Source organism: Delphinus delphis, chromosome 1, assembly GCF_949987515.2.
Source record: "Delphinus delphis chromosome 1, mDelDel1.2, whole genome shotgun sequence".
Lineage (NCBI taxonomy): Eukaryota > Metazoa > Chordata > Mammalia > Artiodactyla > Delphinidae > Delphinus > Delphinus delphis.
The window spans coordinates 57,304,783-57,327,640 of record NC_082683.1 but is presented as its reverse complement, the minus strand read 5'-3'; the positions used below and the strand labels follow the sequence as shown (position 1 = coordinate 57,327,640).

Below are 22,858 nucleotides of genomic sequence, written 5' to 3'. Positions count from 1 at the left end.
TTTTTATGCTTTAAAATTCTCAAATTTTAGAGACCTCTGTCCTGAACTCAGACTTTTATATGTAGTAGCCCACTTGACATCTCTGGCTGACATGTCAAAAACTGAACTCCTTTATTTTCTCCAAAGTCTCTTCCACCTCCACAGCCTCTGCATCTCAGCTGATGGAGCCTCCGTCCTTCTAGCCTCTCAGTTCAAAAGCCTTGGAGTCATCCTTGACTCTTCGTCTTATACCCAGTATCCAGTTTGTTAGCAAATTCTGTTGGTTCTGCCTTCAGAATGTCACTTTTCACCATCTGCATAACTTCCATCATCTAAGCTACCAACATCTTTTGCCTAGATTACTGCCTAGTCTTCTGTACTTGTATCACTGGTTTAACTCATCCCCCACCCCTAGTCAGTTCTCAAGAGTTGACAGTATATTCCTTGTAAAAGGTAAGTCAGAACATGTCACTCTTCTTTTTACTCCCCTTCCCCCATGTCTTTCCAGGTCCCAAAGTCCTGACAAGGCCCTACAAGATCTATCCCCTTCTTGTCCTCCAAGTTCAACTCTTGCTTCTCTTCTCCCTCACCTCACTTCATCTACACAGACCTCCTTGCTGTTTCTTTAGAATACAGGGCATGCTCGCTCTTTAGGTGCTTGGACAGGATATTTCCTCTACCTGGAACATTATACTGCCAGATACTTTGCGTGGCTAATTCCTTTATGCCTATAAATTTTTGCTCAAATGTTACCTATTCAAGGAGGTCTGTCCCGACCACCTTATTTAAAATTGCAGCCTGCTCTCCCTCTTCTGATACTCCCAAACCCTCTTATTCTACTTTTCTATTTATATTTATATATATTACCTATTTTCTATCTCTCCTGCTATAATGTAAGTTCTGTGAAGGTATGGATCTCTGCCTGTATTCTTCACTCACGTTTCCCAAGCTCCTAGAGTGAATCCTGGTCGTTGCTTAATAAATATTTGCTTGATCGGATTGCTGTATATTGCTGTATGGATTGGTAAAAAAACACTTTGGAAACTATAAAGCTCTTTTCTAGAATATGGTAGTATCTTTTTTTTTAATTTGCAAGAAAGTATATAACTTCTCTTGAGCTTTTATTTCTTCAAATGTAAACAAATGATAGTACCTATTCTACCTTTCTTATGAATCAATATGAGAATTTAATATTCCATACTAATATTATTAATAGGTTAGTAATTCATTGTTTCCCCTTCCCTGACATTTATTTGCCACTATTGTTGTTTGCCTTTTAGAGGAAAAATCATTTTTTATTTGTGGGGTAGGAGTTGGTGAGATGATGGGTATGTAAGTATACCTGAGGATTGCATATTATAGAAGGAAGATGAGTAGCTGAGTCTCAGATCTTGGTCAGAGTCACAATTCTGTTGCTTGCTACCTGTGTGATTTTGAATGAGTTGTTTATCTTTTCTGAGCTTCAGTTTTCTTACGTGTTTGGGATAGAAATACCTATCTCTTTAGAGTTGTTGGAATGAAATAATCCAGTGAATGTAAAGTACCTGATTCATCGCTTCACATCTATGCGTAGTAAATATCAGTCTCTTTCATTAATAGCTGTGAAGAAGGGCCAGGCTGTAAGGATCAACATGGTGAACCAGTTTTGACTTTGGATGTGGCCTGAGTTTCCTTCATTTCTAAAAATATAGATTAAAGAATCATTATGACATGTTATAGACCCGATTCAGAGATGCGTTGATTTTCTTTTTGTCCCCTTTAAATGAGAACTCGATAGTCAAAATGAAATAGAAGCTGCTCTTTGCATTTTCAGATATCTGCAGTTCAAATCTCTTATAGTATCTTATAAGAAATATTAGGTTTTTGGTTTTTTTTTTCACGTTTCAGGCTACTTAAAAAAAACTTTGAAGTGCCTGAGTATGCTGGAATGTTACAACATATGTCAGCCTAACATACGTAACATCTTGAAAATTCTTCCAGTGGAATTTCTTTTTGTGTTTAAGTAGTGCATTATAGTTCTGGTTAAACAGTACTGTTTTGCTAGCAAGGTTAGTTGATAATGATGTCATTGGTACTCTTCCCCTCTGTAGTATTTTTAATAATTCCTAATTGCTTTCACATTTTATTGTAATAAATTTTACATGCCCTATCTCTTCTTCTTTTTTTTTTTTGTGGTACGCAGGCCTCTCACCGTTGTGGCCTCTCCCGTTGCGGAGCACAGGCTCCGGACGCACAGGCTCAGCGGCCATGGCTCACAGGCCCAGCCACTCTGTGGCATGTGGGATCTTCCCGGACTGGGGCACGAACCCGTGTCCCCTGCATCGGCAGGCGGACTCTCAACCATTGCGCCACCAGGGAAGCCCTACATGCCGTATCTCTTTAATCTCTGTTTCATTATAAGATTAAGGACAATAAGTGGTATACTTAGTCACCAGTCAGCGTTCAAATTATTTGCAGAGTTGGGATTAAAATCCAGGTGACCCTCCGTTTCAAATACTCTTTCCATTACAACATGCTTTACAGCATTTGTAAAGGAAAGTATATGTTGCCTTTTTTTCTTTCACTTTTTCTCTTTAAAATGAAAATTATGGTTTTATTGGTTTTTTTGACTTATCTTCCACTAGTTAATAAGCAGACTCATAGGTTGTGAATATTACTTCTTTTTTAAATGTGAAAACCAAACTTAAATTGGCTACTTAATAGATTTCACTTTGATTGGACATGGTGTCAGTCCATCCTTGGCTGATTGCACTTTGAAGGAAATCACTAATTAAACTGTACTCTTAAAGGATTCTCTGATTAAACTCAGATGCATCTAGCTCCCCTTCACCCTGCCTGGTTTCTTTGCTGTTTTAAGGAAAGTTTAAATAGCCCCCTCTGATATGATTCAATTCCAGGAAGCAGGAGGTTTGCATTGCTAGCTTCTCAGGCTCCATTCAAATTTGATACTGTGATTTATGAAGGCTTTTTTTTTTTCTTTTTTCAGTAGGGCTCTGTGGAGAGCCTGGCTGTCTCTAACTCCCCTAAGTGCCTTTTTCCAGTGGCCAATTAGTGCATGTTCACCCAAGCCCAAAAAAGCAACAGAGCAAGTGGGGAACGAATAGTGAAGGGTGGTGACAGAACACGCTTCTGTACTTTCATCAGAGGTTGGGCTCTGGCCCGTGGCTTTGGCCCGAGTAATGTATCCTCTCCAGATAATGATACCATCATCCGCATAACTGCCCGGGCTAGAATTTGTAGAATCTCTGGAGCTTATCTTTATCTGTGATTCTTTTTTTCCCCTTCCATTAAAAAAAAAAAAAAATTAACATATGATTTAAATACAGTAAAATGTCCCCCTTTTCCTGTGCAGTTCTGCAAGTTTTGACAAATGCATACAGTTATGTAACCAACTATTACAGTTATGTAACCACCATATTCAAGGTATAAAATAATTGTATTACCCCCCAAAATCTCCCTATGTCCCTTTGCATTGAGCCTCTCTCCCCTTACAAAGATCTGTTTTCTATCCATATGGTGTCCAGAATGTCATATAATGATACATAATGTTATGTAGCTCTTGGTCTGACTTCTTTTGCTTAACATACTGCATGTGAGATTCCATGTTGCATTTGAGATTCTGTGGTGTGCATGTATCAGTAGTTTGTACCATTTTACTGCTGAGTAGTATTCCATTATGGATACATCACAGTTTGTTTATGCATTCATCAACTGAAAGTTATTTGCCTAGTTATCAGTTTTTAGGTGTTTTGTGTTAGCTGCTAAAACATCTGTTTAAAAGTTGTGTATGAACATAAGTTTTCATTTCACTTGGGTAAATACTTAGGAGTGGAATTTCTGGGCCGTATGGTAAGTGTATATTTAACTTTGTTAGAAGTTGCCAAACTATTTTCGAAAGTGTCTGTACCATTTTGTGTAACCCCCAGCCGTGTATGAGAGTTCTAATTGTTCCGCATCCTGGCCCTTGGTATCATCAGTTTGTCTTTGTTTTTCAAATTCTAGACATTCTAATAGATCTGTAGTGGTGTCTCATTGTGGTTTTAATTTCCCTAATGATTAATGATGTTGAGCATCTTTTCATGTGCTTATTTGCCATCTGTATGTATTCTTTGGTAAAATGGCTATTCAAATATTTTGCTCATTTCAAAAACTTGAGTTGTTTTCTTAATGAGTTTTGAGAGTTCCTTATATCGGTATATTGTGGATACATGTCCTTTATCAGATGTGTGATTTGCAAGTAGTTTTTCTCAGTCATGGCTTGCTTTTCATTTTCTTAATCTCTTTTGAAGAGCAAAATTTAAAATTTTTCATGAGGTTTAATTTACCAGTTCTTTTTTCTTTTATGGGTTGTGCTTTCAGTGCTGTGTCTAAGAAATCTCTGCCTAACCCAAGGTCACGAAGATTTTCTCTTATATTTTCTTCTAGAAGTTTTACAGTTGTAGGTTTTATAGTTAGGTATATAGCCTGTTTTGTAATAATTTTTATATGTGGTATGAGGTCTGGATGAAGATTCTTTTTCCTGTGTATGTGTTTTTTTTAATATAGATATCCAATTGTTCCAGTACCTTTTGTTGAAAATACTGTCCTTTGTTGAATTGCCTAATTCTTCATAACACTCTTTTGAAGTTCTTTTATTATCACTCTTTTATAAATGAGGAGGCTGAGGCTTAGAAAGTTTGAGTTGAATGGATTCTGAAGACATGCATTGAGCCTGTTTCTGTGTGCCAGGCATCGTGCTCCAGAGAGACATGGTGCATTCACTCTTAGCTCTGCCAAGGTCACATAGCTAGTAAGTCATTAAAGGATTTTAACCCAGATGGGTTGGACTCCAGAGTCCAAGTTCTCACCCCTTAATGAATTATCATTCAGTAAATGACTGATTAGTTGTAATGTAACCTAAGTAAACCATATGTAGCCATTGTTACCTTAGATTCTCAGCTATTTGAGGGTAGAAACCACTTGTCTTATTTATAGTTGTGTCAGTATTTATCAGTTCCTGGTCCATAATAGGCATCCAACCAGTAATAATAATAACAAAATACCAGACAGTATTTTTTATGCTTAGGCATTGCCCCAAGTACTCCATACTTAATCTTTAAAACAGCCCTCTGAGACAGATGCTGTGTATATTCCATTTCATAGTGGGGCTGAGAAACTTGCCACATACTACCCAGCTGGTAAATATTCAATCCTTGATTGCCTTCCACATTTTCTTAACTGCAATCTAGTAAATAGTGAATAGATGAATGAATTTATTTTCATATCCCTTCAGGATATGTCATCATACTGGTTATATAACTCTAAGTCAGCCTCCTTTTGTGTAACACAACCCATTTTACTGTAGCTTCTGACACCAAACTAGAGTCTATGCAGTCTTTGGGGTGGGCCATGGTGCAGCTCAGAGTCTAGCTCCAGAGTTAGGTTCTGAGGTCTTTGGTCTAGCTATCTCTGCCCAGCGCCTGAATCTACAATTTGTTCACTGTGGACTCCTTTGCCTGTTTCCTTAAAAGGATGTGTTGCTTCCTAGTTCCAGACTTCTCCTCCTGAATAATTCCATCCTAGCAGACTCTCTTCTGGTTCTAGGCTTCTCCTGAAGTAAGGACATGAGCTTTCCCTTTACTTAGTAGTTCTCTCATTTGGAGAGAGAGAGGACATGTTTTGTATTATCAGTTGGTTGCTGCTGCTATAACAGTTACCAGGCTTTTTAGAGTTAAATAACTGGCATCTCACTAGAATAACTTGGACTTTTAAATAGGATGTAGGGAGGTTAGCTAGCCCTTGGTTATAGTATAATTCCTTACAGAAGAGCACTGAAATAGAATATAGCCAAAAAATGTGTGTTTTGTTATGGGTACTGCTGCTAGCTATTTATATATAGTTCACTTTTCATGACCTCAGTTTTCATGTGCTCAGTTTTTAAGCTAGAGTTGTCTATCCTAGTTCTGCCACTAAACTTCTCTGATTCACCCTGAGGAAGTCCTGTGAAACTGTGTCATGTGGTCATTAGGTCTAAAGTTATTTTGCAGAAGACTAATGACATTTGAAGGAACTTCTTCCAGGTGTAGGAAACACATAAAATATATTATCTTTTTAAAAGTTCTGATGGGAGTCCTCTACCCACATTTTAAGGTGTTTTAAGAGGCAGAAAAGAAAAAGGAATAGAAGTAGGGGAGGAAATGATGGAAATGCTTGAGTAGTTTGGACTCAGCCCCGAGTTGGAGATTAGTATCAAAGATGCCATACTGATTTCTTGAGGGAAGAGCAAGTGGAAAGGTCCTGAAGTGGGAGTGTGCCTGGTGTGTTCAAGAACCAGCAAGGAGGCCAGTGTGGCAGGTGGGAGTGGAGTGCCTGAAATGAGATGGGTCCGTAGAGGTAATGGGGTGGGGGCAGATTAGGGACAACTTTTTTTTTTTTTTTTTGTGGTACGCGGGCCTCTCACTGTTACAGTGGTGGCCTCTCCCGTTGCGGAGCACAGGCTCTGGACGTGCAGGCTCAGCGACCATGGCTCACGGGTCCAGCCGCTCCAGCGGCACGTGGGATCCTCCCGGACCGGGGCACGAACCCGTGTCCCCTGCATCGGCAGGCGGACTCTCAACCACTGTGCCACCAGAGAAGCCCCCTAGGGACAACTTTTAAGAGATAGGAAGAGAGTTGGAGGATTTTGAATAGAGGAGTGACATGATCTGATTTAATTTTAATAGGACCACCCTGGCTACTGTGATGAGACCAAAGGAGGGGAAGTGTGAAATGTTTATATTAATAGTAATGGCTTTCATTTATATAGGAATCACGTAGCATTTATAATAACATTAGGCATTTATATGGCATTAATAACAGCAATGCCGAGGCCCTTTTAATACATTCCCTCAAAAGAGCTTTCAACAGCTGTCATCACTCGAAGGTCACAAAGTATCTATCCAGACTGGCACCAGTAATAAAGGTTGTGGTAGTCTCAGGAACTGAAATCACACAGAGTTGCTTGGGAGATTTCATAGTGGAAAGGATTCTTAGGCCAGGACTTGACCAGTGGGTAGGATTTGGAGAGGTGAGAAAGAGAAGGGTGGGTATTCCAGCCATGCAGTACTGCGTGAGCAGAAGTGTGGGGCTGGAAAGGCAGATGTTGGGTGGAGGCTGGGGAGGTGCTGGTAGGAACTCCAGTACAGCTAGAGCAAGACGTATTTCACAAGGGTGAAACAGGCCTCCCTCAGTATTTCCGGGGGATTGGTTCCAGGACCTGCCGTGGATGCCGAAATCTGCAGATGCTCAAGTCCCATGGTCAGCCCTCTGTATCTGTGGGTTCTATATCCGCAGGTACCGAGGGCTGACTGTGCTAGAGAAGTAGGTTGGTGCCCGAGTGCAGAGTGCCTTGAATGTCTCATAATGGGAAGGATGAATACCCAGCTAGGAAAATACTCTGAGAGTTACTAATACACTACAGATGGTAGAGGTTAGGTCAAGTCTTGCTTACTCATAATACAATTAAGGCCTAATTGGGATGACAAAACCAGGAAGATTTTACTATACTTAGGACTCCTTGACTTTCTGGATGAATAAATTGCTGTGCAGCCACAGAGATGGGGGAGAAGCGACAACTGCCAAAACCCCTTTCTTTTTGCGTTTGGCAGTATTAGTCCCTGGTATGCCTTAGCATTTTGACTCTTACCCCTATTGGATGTCTACTGTATGCTGATTAACCTTTTGAAAATGATCTGTTGTCCTATTAAGTCTATAGTTTAGTTATATGGTTTAACATATAATCATATATAACATTGTTATATAAATAAATTATATAATTTAATTCGCACATCAATCCTTTAAGGGTGGTAGTCTAATCACCATTTCACAGATGAGGAAACTAAGGTTCTGAGCGGTTCTGAGAGTAACTTGCCCCACATTATAGAATTTTGCAAATGTCACAGAGTCCACAGTTAAATGCTTTCTAGTCAACCCTGTGTCACCTCTCTGCTTCCCTTTGTTCAGATAGGAGCTCTGGAAGATAGATGAAGAGGCAGCATAGCTCTGCTTTATGTGCCTGGTGAGAAAGATGAGAAAAGCGTCCCCAGCAGCTGCTGCGTGTGGAGTGAAGATGGGGTGTCCCTGGTCACTGTAGGAGGAATGTACTCAGAGGCCCTGCCTCCATTATTTGGCAGAAATTGTGTGTATTAGGAAATCGCAGTAAAAGTCAAACTGTCTTAGTTCATAGGTCTTGATATTGGTTGACATATTTTACACATGGAATATGGAAGGCAGGGTCTAATCTAAGAGGCAGAGCTACCTGGCTACACCGGTGAACAGACAGGTCAGCTGCAGGGGGAGATGGAGACAGCCTGTTCCTTCAGACTCTTGTCCGCGGCCATGGAGCTGCTACGTGGAGGGGCGTTTTTAGTATATGTTTGTAGGATGGATTTCTAATCGTATGAGGCTGGCAAACATGTCCATGGCTGCGTAGGTCTTGGAGAGGTAGGTTGTACTTGCCTGATCTTTGGAAGATCAGGAGTGGATCAGAGCGGTGAAGTGGCACTTGCCAGCCAGGCTTGTGGCATTCTAGCTAGACCCCTGTCTGCAGGACACTCTTGCTTTGTCTCTTTCTTCTGTTTCTTTCCTGGCTGTGTCTGCCACAGCAGGTCTCAGTGAATTAACAATTGGTAGTACTATGATCTGAATATTAGGCAGATGGAGAATTGCTTAAGATTTTAAAAAATCAGTGTTTAGGATTGTCGAATATATAAATACCAGTTCCAAAGTATCAGAGGTCAACTTTAATGTGAATATTTGTAGAGCCAGTAGATTAATGAGAAGTTTTTTGAAGAAGCAGATTTTGATTCAGGATCACTTGATAGTGATGTATAAAAATTTAGATATAGGCCTTTCCCCCCCAAATTGGGTTTTTTCCCTTTCTTTTCTTAGTCCTCCTCATCTCCTCCTTCCAGCTTCCCCACATTCCCAAAGCTTCTAGGAAGCAATTTATATTCTTCCCACAGCATTAACTCATCCCTGCTTTTTGGCACATGGTGTCTTTGTCGATGAATATTTACTTCTTTTCAGGTGATTCAGGAAAGGCCATTTCTGAAGATGTAAACGTTTGATAATGATCAGGTCAGGAATAAAGATGAGATGAAAGCCTTTTATTATTGCCTCATGTTGGAACTTGTGATAACCCGAACAGTCTGTACTCTTTAATCTCCAGAGTTAAGAATAATGGTTTCTGTGTTTTGGTTTTGCTCTGGTTATTTAAACAACTCTGTGGTAACAAGATGCCCTTTTCTTGCATCAGGAATCTTCTTATTATACCTTATCATACCACTGTACCTTTTGTTAACAATGCATCTCGCCTCTAGCCTGTGAGTATTGGAGCTTACATGGAAGTGGGGAGAAGGGAATAAATATTTCCTGATTGCTTACTCTGTGTGCCAGGATTAGGGCCTGGTTCTTTATAAGTGTTATCTCATTTATTCTTCAAACAAGTCTAGGTAGATAGTATTATTCTTATCTTTTTAGTACAGAACTAGAATCTCAAGAGAAATTAACAGATTTGCCCAGGGGCACAGAGCTAGCAGTTACATTCAAGATTTGAACCAACACCTAACTCCAGAGTCCATGTTTTTTGTCACACTAACTACGCTAGGGATATAGGGTCCCAGGCTAGGGATATAGGGTCCCAGGATCGCCATAAGGAGGAAGTCCAGAGTGAATTCCAGGGCGTTCTTTGTCCTCTTCTATCCTACCTTGCTCCATTATTTCTATTTAGGTGAAATCGGCTTAACATGAACATAATAGATTGTCTTGACAGGAAAAATAAAAGAGAGCATTGTTATGTTTTAGGTTGTCATAGGAGAGGGGATCTAGAGGAGGATAGGATGAAAGTAAGAAAGAGCATTCCTTCTACTTTTTTGTGGGGTTGGAAGCAAAGGGAAATTGACTATCATGTAGATGTACATGTGAACCTCAAAGAAGTTTTAGCTTTGATCAGGAAGGCTATGGTAAGCTGTCTGTCTCCTTGGGTCCTAGCCCAGCTACCAAGGAAATCATCTACTTGATGCATTAGATAAATAAGAAAAGTTTCCAGAAGAGTCGGATCAAATTCTGAAAGGAAAAAAGAAGAAGAAGAAAAAAAAATGGAAGAAAGCAACCAGATGAAGGAAAAGATGAAGGCTCTGTGAACCCTGGCCCAGGGATGGGTTCATGAGGCTCCTTTCTTTGAATGGGGCCATAGCAGATATTCAATTCAGCAGTTATTTAATTGTGCTGCTACAAAGTGTCAGGCCTGTGTAAGGCACTCTGTAGAGCTAAGAGTAAAGCCTTGGGAAATTCACAGGCTGATGGGAACAGTATAAAGCCAGGTACCTGCACTATCAAGTGGAGCAGGGGCTATAGGGAGGAAGCCGATTCAGTGGAGAAAATCAGACAGACTTGGGTTTTATTCTGGTCCATCATTAAGATGCTTTGTGACCCTGAGCAAGGTAACCTATGACTTCTGGGACTCAGTTTCTTCATCCCTAAAATGAGCACCTTGAAGGGATATTATAGTGGTAGGAGATGTATGTAAAATGCCTGGCATGTAGTAGACTTCAATAAATGGTCACAATTTGATTATTTAGTACCCTGAATGCCTGATCTGGCTTCCTTATTTGCAGGAGCTATGCAGCTTTTACCCTCCTGGGACCGGGATGCCAAAGTCCAGAGGAGAATAGAACTAATTTCAAATAAGCAGCAAGTTTATGGATCAGGTGGTCAGGTAGAAGGTGGGGGCCAAATCCAGGATGGAGACATCTGCAAGAGTGTAGGCTAGGCTGCCAGCTGGAGACCCTAGGGAGTCACAGGCGGCAGGCTTGGTGGCAGAGCTGGTCAGGGCAGGTTAGCATGTTGGCTCTTGGAGCTTCTCCAGCTTGCTTTCAGTTTAGTGATTGGGGCAGGAGGCTATGTAGTCCAGGTGAGAGTAGACAAGAATAATCACTGTCACAGAAGAATGAACCCTCCTGCCGTTAGGTGTGGTAGACAAGTGTGAGGGCTAGCAGCAACCAGCTCAGAGTCTGAGGGCTCAGATGACAGGTTCTCTCCACTGTGACCTTGATTCTAGTGGGAGAGAAACCAACTCTGTGAAATCTCCCCAGGGTCTGCATGTTTACTTACTTATTGGGATGCTTTTTACTCTTACTAAAAATAATATTTCTTTTGTCTTGAATGATTATTTTTGAAAATGCAGAAAATACATATAGAAATCACCTATAACCTTACCGTCCAGATGTAACCATTTTTTAAAAATAAATTTATTTATTTTATTTGTTTATTTTGCGGTGCTTTGGGTCTTTGTTGCTGTGCGCGGGCTTTCTCTAGTTGCGGAGAGCATGGGCTACTCCTCGTTGCAGTGCGCGGGCTTCTCATTGCGGTGACTTCTCACTGTGGAGCACAGGCTCTAGGCGCACGGGCTGCAGTAATTGTGGCACTTGGGCTCAGTATTTGTGGCTTGCGGGCTCTAGAGCACAGGCTTAGTTGCTCCGCCGTGTGTGGGATCTTCCTGTACCAGGGCTAAAACCTGTGTCCCCTGCATGGGCAGGCGGATTCTTAACCACTGCACCACCAGGGAAGCCCCCAGATGTAACCATTGTTAATACTTGTTGTGTTCCTTTCAGACATTTTCCTATTATGATGCATATTAATATACATATGCATGTTCATTTAAATAAAATGGGGTTGGACAATACTTAATATTTTGTAAGATTACAAAATACTGTCATTGCCAGTTTTTATTTTATATCATTTAAATGGATGCATAGTATTCTATTGTATGCATTTATATAATTCCCTGTTGTGGGACATTTATCCTTTAGCTAATTTTCTGCAATTATAGATTTTGTGGTAAATACTTTGTCAATAAGTCTGTGAAGATGTATACAATTCATCCATGAAATGGATTGCTAGGTCAAAGGATAAGCCGAATTCTAAGGGTTTTTATTTCAACAAATTGTCGTGCAGAAAGGCTATATAAAATTGGCACTCCTGCTGGCAACTATGTGCAAACATTCATTGTCCCAAAGCATCAACAGCAGTGGATAATATCATGATGAGGGAAATGTCTCTAGTTTGGTAGATGAAAATGCTATATGTTTTAGTTTTCTGTGCTGTTGATTTGTAAAGGTAGCTCCAGTGCTCACACCAGTCTCCCTTACATTTGCCATTCCTTCCTTCTTCTCTGATGGTGGTTTTCTATTTTGCAGCATTGCTGGGAGCCTGGTGTATTCCTACATCACTTTCTCTGAAGAGCAGCTGAGCAAACAGTCAGAGGCCAGTAACAAGCTGGACATTAAGGGGAAAGGAGCAGTATGACCAGAGGATTGCATCAGCTACATAGGCCCGAGTTTTTGATCAGCTCGGAACACTGGCAGTTCTTATACAGATTCTGAGGTGTCTTGATTATGGAGAAAATACCATTCCTTTGCACTTGTACAATCTGAGGATTGATTGCTGCCTTTTAAAATTTTATGAGAGACTTATAATTGACTCTTTTAAATATGCCATTTGAATTAATTTATATCAGACTGGAAAATGTACTGGGCTTTTTAATTTATTTTTCTTCTATGCCAACAGTGAAACATCAATGTTTTGAAAATATTTTATTCCATAGTTCGATATCCAGGTGTCCCTGAGAGCTGCGGATATGAAGTGCTTCACCTGGAGCCTCAGCATTCACATCGTTGCCGCGTCTGGAGGCACTTGAGCCTTCCTTCTGCTGGAAATGCAGCCAAGGAGCTTAAGTTTCTCTTCTTTGAATTTTCTTTCTTAACAATTGCATTTTCTTCATAAGGATGTCATCACTCCTTTTGCCAAAGATGACATCTTTGGCGCTAAAGAAATGTGTGCAGCTTTGAAGTGTATTGGTTTCCACGCTGGCTTCCCTAAGAACTCATGGGATGAACAGAGTGCTTTCCTTGAAAATATTCTATTCCCTCTTTGTTGTGTAGGATGAGGATAATGAAGGGACGGAGGAAGTAGGCCTTTTCCTCATTTATTCGTCTGTCTCTGATTCATTCATTCAACTAAAATGTACTGAGTATGTAGTTATGTGCCAGGCATTGTGCTAAGTGCTTGGGGGTAAAGGGATGTTTTGGAGGTAGTTGCCTTGCTCTCACTCCTGCTATAGTGACCGAGGGTTAGACAGAGAACTTAGCTCTGTTGATTTATTTAGAAGACGTTGTGACTATGAACAAGTCATGGAAATTTTTTCAGCTCTCAGAAACTGCAGATCTGTAAGCAGGGTTGGAAGCACCTGTCTACCAGCCCCACAGTGATGCGAAACCACATGCTACAGTGTATGTCACATGTATGTGAAAAGCTGCAATTGTAAACCATGCAACTCAGCCTTTCTTCTCTGAGTGAGAATGGCATGCAGGGAAGGGGACCATCATGTTTCCCCATGCTTCCCACCTCTGGGTTTGGTTGCTACTCTTTTTACTCATCCTTGAATCAATATGTCTACATCTTATATTTTTGAGAGTATGGTTTGAGGAGAAAGGCTGGTTAGATGTTTCTCCATTGTTGAGGCTTGGACTGTCTCTGGCAGTGTCAGTGTTAGAGCCATCATCTTCCTTTCCACTTGAGTGGCACGAGCATACCTATTTCCTTTGGACGCTCCCACCTACATCCCACCTCCCTTGGTCACTTGATGGGCATGCCCGCTTCTCTCAAGACCAGCGCTGCATCCTGGAGAGCAGCTGTGGATGGGCATGCCTAAATTGCCTCTTTGGGTGGGTCAGGTGTTAACTCGAACACAGTAGTGTGACTTGGCTTTAGAGACATCCATTGACTTTGGAGATGAGTGTTTGCTCAGGCCAGCTGTGCAATCATTGTGTAAGAGGCTGGGTACCTTTGTGTTGGTGTACACTCTGGCTTCCATTTCATTAGGTTTGCAATCTACTGGCCTTTGTTGACCTAAACAGTTAGTATTTTGGGGCCTCAACAGGGGACCTGGAAGGTTTTGATTTCTTTTTATTTTTGAAAAAGTATTATATTGAGGTCATTTCACTTTCATATCTTTCCCTTATTTTGTCTTTATCGAAGCCTGGCCGGTGGTGCTGGGTCCCTAGAATTAGCCTCATGGCCAACTCCTAAGTTATAAGCTCCAGGTAAGGGGTCCTAAGGCTCACTTTTTTCCAGTATTATGTGAGCTGAGAAAATTCAAGTGGGAGAATAGGATATTATCTTGTACAAGATATCTTGTTGTCCCTGTTTTATTGATAAGAAAACAAGCCTCAGAGAAAGTTAGGTGACTTGCTAGTAAGTCACAATTCCTGTTTTTTCCACTGAACCATGCTGCCAATGATAACCTCCCTCCTCCTCTGAGGGAGTGAGGAAACGGGGCTGCCAGCTAAGCTAGCTTGAGCTCTGTCAGGGAGGCAATCTGTTGATTGAATTTGGAGTCAGAGAGGAATAGGCTTTGTGAATCAGGGAGAATGATGGGTCAGTCTACATGCCTGAGCTTCTGTCTCACTTCCGGGCTGGCCTCGGTTGACATGCACTTCTGGCTGTGAATGTTGCTGCCACTGCCTGGTTTTGCCACTGGGGACAGTGGGAAGTCGTGGGAGCTAATTTTAGCAGTTCTGTTCCTTCTTCTGTCAGCCACACGGAGGAGGGAACTTTGATGTTAGAAATACTTCGTGTGCATTTAGAGGTGTTGGACTAAAACCCCACCAGGGGTTGCACTGCTTCTTGGGGATCAGGTTCCCTTGAAGATCTGTCATCTCTCCAGGTTTATTTGAGGAAATCATGAATAGTTATAACTTCACTAGATGCACATGACCTCAGGGCTCCTGGCCTATGCTGAACTTTCTGGATGCTTAGAAGCAGTAGAGTAGTTTACAGCTTCTGCTCTGTCCATGTTGATTGCTGGATGCCCCCTTCAACTGCCACCAACATTTCAAGATAAGAGAAGGAAGCCTGGAGAAGTTGGAGACTGAATAGACTGGCCAACCAGTTTTGAAGTTTGTTTTCAATTACGTGCAGGCTTGGTTATGGCACACACAAAGAGATTTACCTGGCATTCCAGCATCTTATAAGGCAAAAGTTCTTTGACCTGTTAACTACCTCTTGGAAGAAAGAGAGACAGTATAGAGTTAAATGCTTAAATTTGCCCTTTGAGACAGATGAGCTGTGGTGAGAATTTTGAAAACACATTAGTGACTAGTGGCTTCTCTTCTTGAGTCAGTGACAGTGATGTTGTCTTTGGCCAGTCTGTTTTTCAGGCAGTGCCAGATTGATTTGAATAACCCTGGTTGGCCAGGGTACACATTGCAAACATGTCAGGTGATTTTTAATACCCTTATATGGCAGTTGGCTGTATGAGTCAGTCATTTGTAGGATCCAACTTGCACGTAGGTTAAGAAAGAAAAGTATGTTTGCAGGTTTGTTGTTTGTAGTCCTAGTGTATCAGGAATGCATGGTAAGTTCACATCAGTAACGCTGATGTAGGATCTTCGTGGAAAGAATAATAGAATTTCACTTTTGACTGGTTTGGGAAGGAACCCAGGATTTGGGGAGGGCCTGCCTTTGCTTTCATTATTATGGTGTCATTCAGTGAGCAAAGATTGACTGTTTTATTCCAGGCATTATGCTAAGCTCTGGGGCACCTGAGGTGAAGAGGGCAGGGTTCTTGTTCTCAAGGAATGTGTAATTCTTTAGCCAGAACCCGATTGAGAGAAAGAAGCAGATGAAAGGAGTCCGTGATTTATGAGTAAAAGCTGCCTGCACAGTTGTCAGCACCGCTGATCAGGGGTGCCCCACCCACTGCGCTGAATGAAGCACTTTTTTAATCTAAGAGGAGTTATAACTCCTACTAGTCCCCCAGCTCTGAGATGCGTGCCAGGCCATTAGACTTCTGTGACTAGCCTGGGTCCCTCCTCCCTCTCGTGCGTGCATTCTTGCTTCCTCAGAGCTACAGCTGTGTACTACTGGTCCTCCTTGTGAATGAGGCTGTAATTGATTTTTCCCTCCCTGAGGGGAAAAAAGATACTCAGAATAAATGAGATAACAGATGCAAAGTACTCAGCACAACGCCTCCTACATATTAGGCACTCAGCACATGTTGTTATTGTCATTATTTCATGGTAAGACTATAGGCAAAGATTAAGATTCTTAATTTGTGCTCCTTAAAATGCTAGAGGCTGGGCAGTGTATTTCTTTTAAAATGTGACCCTATACTTTGTTGCCTCTAGAATGCTTAGTTTCAAAGAACAGTTTCTGCTCACGGTTAAAGAATGGTTTCTGCTCACGGCCGTCTTTTATTAAATACCTACTGGATATAATTGTGGATATTGTGTGATGCAGGTGAATCCATCTGTTTAAAAAAAAAATAAAATTACTTTCGTATTTGGTAAATTAAAAAAAAAAAAAGAAAGAAAAATTATTTTCTACCTGAGAGGAAGATAATTAGACTTCAGAATGGTGATTCCGTTAAAACTTTCCCAGTTTGTCACCTTAAGGTAGCTCCTGTATAGGTCAGACATTCCTTCTTCCCTTCTCCGAATTAAATGCATCAACTTCATGCTGTCTCTGTGTCCAGGCTTTTATCAGTTGGTGTTTGTGAACCTCTGGCACCATTGCTGTTTTCTAAACCTACCTTCTAGTTCTTACTGTTAGGGTGCCACTTCATCATGGTATGAGGAGGTATTCTATGGTGGGTTTTTTTTTAAGCTTGCTTTTTTGAAAATACTTTTTAAAAAGAAATCTACTGGTTAGATTTTTTTGTCTCACAAAAATGTTTTTAGAGATTATTTTGTTCATAAATGTTTCTTTCTCATGCTGATAATCAACTGAGTTTGTCTACAAATGTTAGCCTATCACAGTATTTTTTCAATACAGATTCTATTTACCAAATGACCATTTTAGTGTTTTTAAAAGGTACCGAGGATTGAGATATGTAAATCAGGTGACATAATATGAAAATTATGTGCCTAAATATTTTTGTAAAGGTGTCAAATAAATACTTTTTCTTCAACACATGTATTAAAATTTCTTTCTAAGTGCCTACAAAGACAGTCAAGAGCCATAAGTATGCCTGAATTTAAGAGGATGGCATCCAAGTTAGTTAACTGAGACCCAGTAATAGAGAAAATACTGTTTGCCGTTGTGATATTATGATTTATAATAAGAAATATACATTTGGTCTTTGTCCCTGTTCCTGGCACACAGCTCCTAAAACCCTTGTAATTTTTTTTTGTGTGTGTGTGTGGTAAACGGGCCTCTCACTGTTATGGCCTCTCCTGTTGCGGAGCACAGTCTCCAGACGCGCAGGCTCAGCGGCCATGGCTCATGGGCCCAGCCGCTCCGCGGCATGTGGGATCCTCCCAGACCGGGGCTCGAACCCATGTCCCCTGCATCGGCAGGCGGACTCTTAACCACTGCGCCACCAGGGAAGCTCCCTTATAATTTTCTATAAGAGCTATAGGAACATCTTTTGTTACAGTATTTAGTATCGTTTCCAGTTCCTGAAATAGCTCCAGAGCCGTAACAGTGAAATGGGTGTCTTTCCTTAGCATCTTTCAACCATACCTGAGTTTATGTTAATGAGGTGACTTTTGGAAACTCCCTAAGGCTGGGAGCTGGTTGCCCGGGGAACCAACTGAATGATTTATATTGGAACTTTCAACCTCCACACACCCGCCCCCTCCAAGTGGAGGGGAGAGGGGCAGGAGGTCAAATCAATCACTAATGGCCAGTGATTTAGTCAATCTTGTCAACATAATGAAGCCTACATAAAAATCCATGAACTTTGAGATCTGGACAGCTTCCAGATTATCGAACATGCATAAGTGCTGGGATGATGATGCTTCTGGAGAGGGCATGGAATCTCGGCACCCTTCTCCATGTACTTGCCCTCTGCATCTCTTCCATCTGCTGTTCCTGATTTGTATCCTTTTGTAATAAACTGGTAGTTTAGTAAGTAAACTGTTTTCCTGAGTTCTGTGAGCCACTCTTAACAAATTAATCCAATGTGAGGAGAGGGTGTGATATATAGCTGTTTGTTCAGAAGCACAGGTAACAATCTGGATTTGTGATTTGTGTTGGAAATGGGTTGGGGAACAGTCTTGTGAGACTGAGCCCTTAGCCTGCAGGATCTGATGCTAACTCCGGGTACATAGTGTCGGAACTGAATTACAGTTCCTGTTACAACCTGTGTAGCAGACTGGCTTGGTAGGGAAACACACACACATTTGGTGACCAGAAATATTGTGAGTAGAGCATTGAGAAGAAGACCCAGGGGCAGTTTTTCTTTTATAACCATTCAATGCTTTGCATGAATAGCACATATGACTAAATATCCAGTGTCTTTGGTGTACTTGTGGTAAGCTGAAAGGAAAAAAAATGCTGATAACCTCTCTGCTTTTAAAATATTTCATCTGCTTCATCGTGTTTAAGACTCTGAGTAGCTTTATTAGGAAATAACCCCCAAATAAAACATGCTCATCAGGAAGCATTTTTTGGTACTGGCACACTCAACAGAGGTAGAAGTATATTAAGGCATTAAAAAAAAAAAGCGGTAAAACATAAAATTTACTATCCTAATACTTTTGAAGTGTACAATTCAGTCGTATAATGTATATTCACATTGTTGTGCAATCAGTCTCCAGAACTTTTTCATCTTGTAAAACTGACATCCATAACCATTAAAGAGCTCCCCATTTTCCCCTTCCCCCTAGTCCCTGGCAGCTACCATTCTACTTTCTGTCTCTCTGAATTTGACTACTCTAGATAACTCGTATGAGTGAAATCATTCAGTATTTGTCATTTTGTGATTGTCTTATTTCACTTAGTGTCCTTGAGGTTCATCCGTGTTGTAGCACGTGTCAGAATTTCTTTTTTGAGGCTGAATAATTTTCCATTGTATGTATATACCAGCTTTTATTTATCCGTTCATCCACTGACGGACACTTTGGTTTCTTCCACCTTGTGGCTATTCTGAATAATACTGCCAAACAAGCCAAGCTGTCACTTTGGGTTGCTCTAACAAGTTGCCACAGACTGGGTAAACAACAGACATTTTTTTTTCTCACAGTTCTGAGGCTGGGATGTCCAAGGTCAAAATGCCAGCAGATCTGGCGTCTGGTAAGAGCCCACCTCCTGGTTTGCAGATGTCCATCTTCTCATATCCTCACGTGGTGGAGAGCAGAGAGGAAGCACGCTGTCTTGATTTTTCTGATAAGGGCTCTAATCCTGAGTGTCTCCACCCTCATGACCTAATTACCTCCCAAAGGCCCCATCTCCAAATACCATCTTATTGGGGATTGGGGTTTCAACATATAAATTGGGGGAGGGGGAGGGGACACAATCTATAGGAGTGGGTGTGCGAATATGCTTTCGATTCTTTTTGGAGTTGCTAGATCATATAATAATTCTATTTTTAATTTTTTGGGGAGTTGCCATACTGTTCTCCATTGTGGCTGTGCTATTTTACATTCCCACCAGTAGTGCACAAGGGTTCCAGTTTCAACACTTGTTATTTTCTGTTTTATTGATGGTAGCCATCCTACTGGGTGTGAGGTGATATGTTACTGTGACTTGTATTTTCCTAATGATTAATGAGCATTTTTTCATATATTCGTTGGCCACTTAATATACTTTCTTTGGAGAAATGTCTATTCAGGTCCATTTTTTTCAATTGGATTTTTTTGTTCTTGAATTTTAGGCATTTCTTCATAAATATCCTGAATTTTAACCCCTTATCAAATATATTATCTACAAATATTTTCTCCCATTCTGGAGGTTGCCTTTTGATTCTTGTTGACTGGTGTCCTTGATGTAGTTTTAAATTTTGACGTAGTGCAATCTGTCTATTTTTACTTTTGTTGACTATGCTTTTGGTATCATATCCAAGAGATAATTGCCAAATCCATTGTCATGAAGCCTTTTGTCTACGTTTTCTTCTAAGAGTTTTATAATTTTAAGTCTTGGATCTGTTTTTAGTTAGTTTTTGTGTATGGTTCAAGGTAAGGATCCAGCTTTTTTTTTTTTTTTCCATGTGAATATCCAGCTTTTCTGGCACCAGTTGTTGCAGAGACTGTCCTTTAAGGCATGTGTTTTAATCAACTTTTAAATATCATCTTAGAGTTTTTTTCTTTCTAATTTGTGAGATATATGCTCTTTCACACAGCCCCTTGCTGGTTTATCGTCTCGCTTGGCTTCCGCACACAGGGCCCTTGGTTATTGGGGAGCAGCATGGAAGAGGCACTGTCGAGAGGGGCAGAGCGCAGAGCTGGGGACTTTGTGTATCCACAGCAGGTGAGCAGTGACCACGTGTCCCCAGGACTTCTTCCCTGAAGCTCTCATCACATCTGTTTGTTCATCCATCCATCGAGCAAGACTGAGCTCACTGAAGCCAGCGCACAGCCTGTAGCAGAGGCCTGGCACGACCTTGTTTTACAGGTGAAGCTGAGGGAGGTACAGCTGTGCACTGTGGTTGTGGAACCCACATTCCTATCCTGATCAGCCTTTGCTCTTCCCCACGGCACTGGATACTTGTTTCTCCTCGTCTGCTTGTAATATACTTGGTGGTACCAAGCTCATCACCACCATATGCCTGTCAGTTGGCATTCTTCATTCGGAGTTCACACACAGTGAACTTAAAGCTGGCAGGAGCTGGTGGCTGGTGGAGCCTGAGTAGGCAAAGCAGCCATGCTTTTCAGTTACGCTGATGGTGCCCTCTTGTGGCCACAGCTACCACTGGGGGAATCTATGGTGGAAAGCAATTTGCTTTCCAGGAAGGAGAAAAGCACTATGATTTACTTATTTATGCCTACTATATGCTGTTACAGAGTTAGGCCTCTATCATGCGTTTTCATGGGGCAATGTACAAATGGTGGCTTAAACAAGGCTGAGGGATTTGTCCCTCAGCTGATAAACTGAAATCTGGACTTTGATTCCAAAACCTTTTTTCCAAAGAATTCCAGATAACATCCCTGCGTTAGGAGAATGCAGTAGGAGAGTTTCACCAGAGCTCCTCATCATGTCTGCTTATCCTTCAGGTAACTTATTTTTTTCAGTGGATATTTTTGAGGCCAATATCTACACATGATGACAGAATCATGAAATTATCTGAGCTATATGTAAGAATCTCTGGGAGGAAGAATGCCATTCTACCTGGGAATGGTAGGAAAAATTTCTTGGGAGAAACTGCCTTTGAGCTGATTCTTGAGGGACAACTAGGATTCAACTGAGAAGCTATTGGAGGGACAGGCCTCCAGCATTCCAGGGCCACTGTATCTGTTTCTGTCTGGAATGCATTCCACCCCTCCCCCCAAGTCTTTAGAGCACATGCCATCTCTGTGGGCCTTCCTTGGCCAGCGGATCTGAAATGGTACCCCACCATACTCCCTTCCCCTTCCATGCTTTATCTCCTCTCATCAAATTTAAGCTTAATGAAGGCAGAGATGTTGGTCTGTTTTGTTTGCTCTTGTGCCCCCGGCACAGCACGTAGAAGAGTGCTGGGTAACGTTGTAGGGACACAGTATTTCCTGAATTGAATACATCTAGACAAAGAGTAGCCAATTAATAGCTACATTTTTTGAGCACAGCAAGGCAGAAACATAGCCTCTTCTTCATTTCAGAAAGATTATGCCAGCTGCAGTATTTGGATTGTATACTGTAGACTGACAAATTCAAATCTTACAGGGCCCAGGCAGGAAAGAAGTGTGAATCTGAAAGAATGCAATCAGTACATAGGACAGTGAGTGGTAGGGCTTGTGGTACCTACCTGCTTAAAGGCATTCGAATTAAAACAAATCTGCCAGCCAGGTTTGGCCCACTGGCTACCAGTGTGCCTAAATCAAGGAACTGCTATAGATCAGATTTGCACAATAACAAGATCGCTGAGGTTGCTGTGCAGCTTACTGTCAGGTGGTGGTCAAAGAAGGGTGGGACTGTACAGGTAAGTACATCAGCTAGAGAAGGATGCACAGTCCTGCTGAGAAATGATGGGGTCCTAACGCGGTTGTGAAAGCACGGCAGAGAAACAGGATTTGAGTTATTTTAGGAGGTAGGATTAATAGGTGATGATGAGATCTGTTTCTATTTTTTGTTTATAAGTAAAACTGTGGTGAATTTTTTTTTTTTTTTGGCTGAAATCTAATGTCTTCAGGAGACCAAACATGAACATTGTTAAGTATTTATCTTAGGTTTCCAAGTGTTTTCCAAAAAGGTAAATTTGAAGTGTAGCCATGGAACAGAGTACATCCACTACCCACAGTAAAAATAAGTTTATTGAGCATTTGCTACATGCTAGGGAGGCATTTCTTCTTGGCACCTTACATATAAGTACATTCGAATCCTCTAAACTGTCCTTTAATATAAGTCCCATTATTAACTTTATTTTAGAGGTGAGGAAACAGGCACAGGAAGGTCCCATTGTTGGACAGTGGTAATTGTGAGAAATTCTTTGCTGTACAGAATATAAATTTGCCTTCCTGTAAGGCCTACCTTTTGCTCTGAGTTCTTGGAGCTGCAGTACAGTGTAATGTCTGCATGTGGAGGAAATGTCAAATTATTCTTTTAAATCAAATTACATGAGTCCCCATCTTGCCACTTGGCAGGATATTCAATCTCAGTCCTTCTCTAAGGTTAGACAAGATTGAAGGGAGAGTCACCTGGTGCCTAGAATATAGAAGGGGGACCTTCTTGTCTTCAGTCCCTCATGGTCACTGCTGAACTCATCTTAATGACTAACTCTAAGGTGTCCTTTGAAGGCAGGTGGCACCACAGATTCCAGACTTCGGCACAGTGATATTTTTTACTCCTGGAAGTTCCAGTGCGTTGAGTGCAGCCTGTCCTACACCCCATGCAGCCATTCCTTTGATGTCTTACTCAACGAGATTTGCATTCTAGCTTTTGTCAGAGC

General features: G+C 41.3%; 1 protein-coding gene across 1 annotated transcript in view; it reads left to right on the top strand.

Annotated features, from left to right (window-relative positions):
• SLC35D1 (solute carrier family 35 member D1) overlaps positions 1–16,966 on the top strand; it is a 54,416-nt gene extending 37,450 nt beyond the window's left edge. The window contains exon 12 of the mRNA XM_060023613.2: positions 12,195–16,966. Within this exon, the coding sequence (XP_059879596.1) occupies positions 12,195–12,303 (109 nt within the window). The 3' untranslated portion in view covers positions 12,304–16,966. The remainder of the gene's footprint in view (positions 1–12,194) is intronic.
• Positions 16,967–22,858: the final 5,892 nt, after the last annotated feature.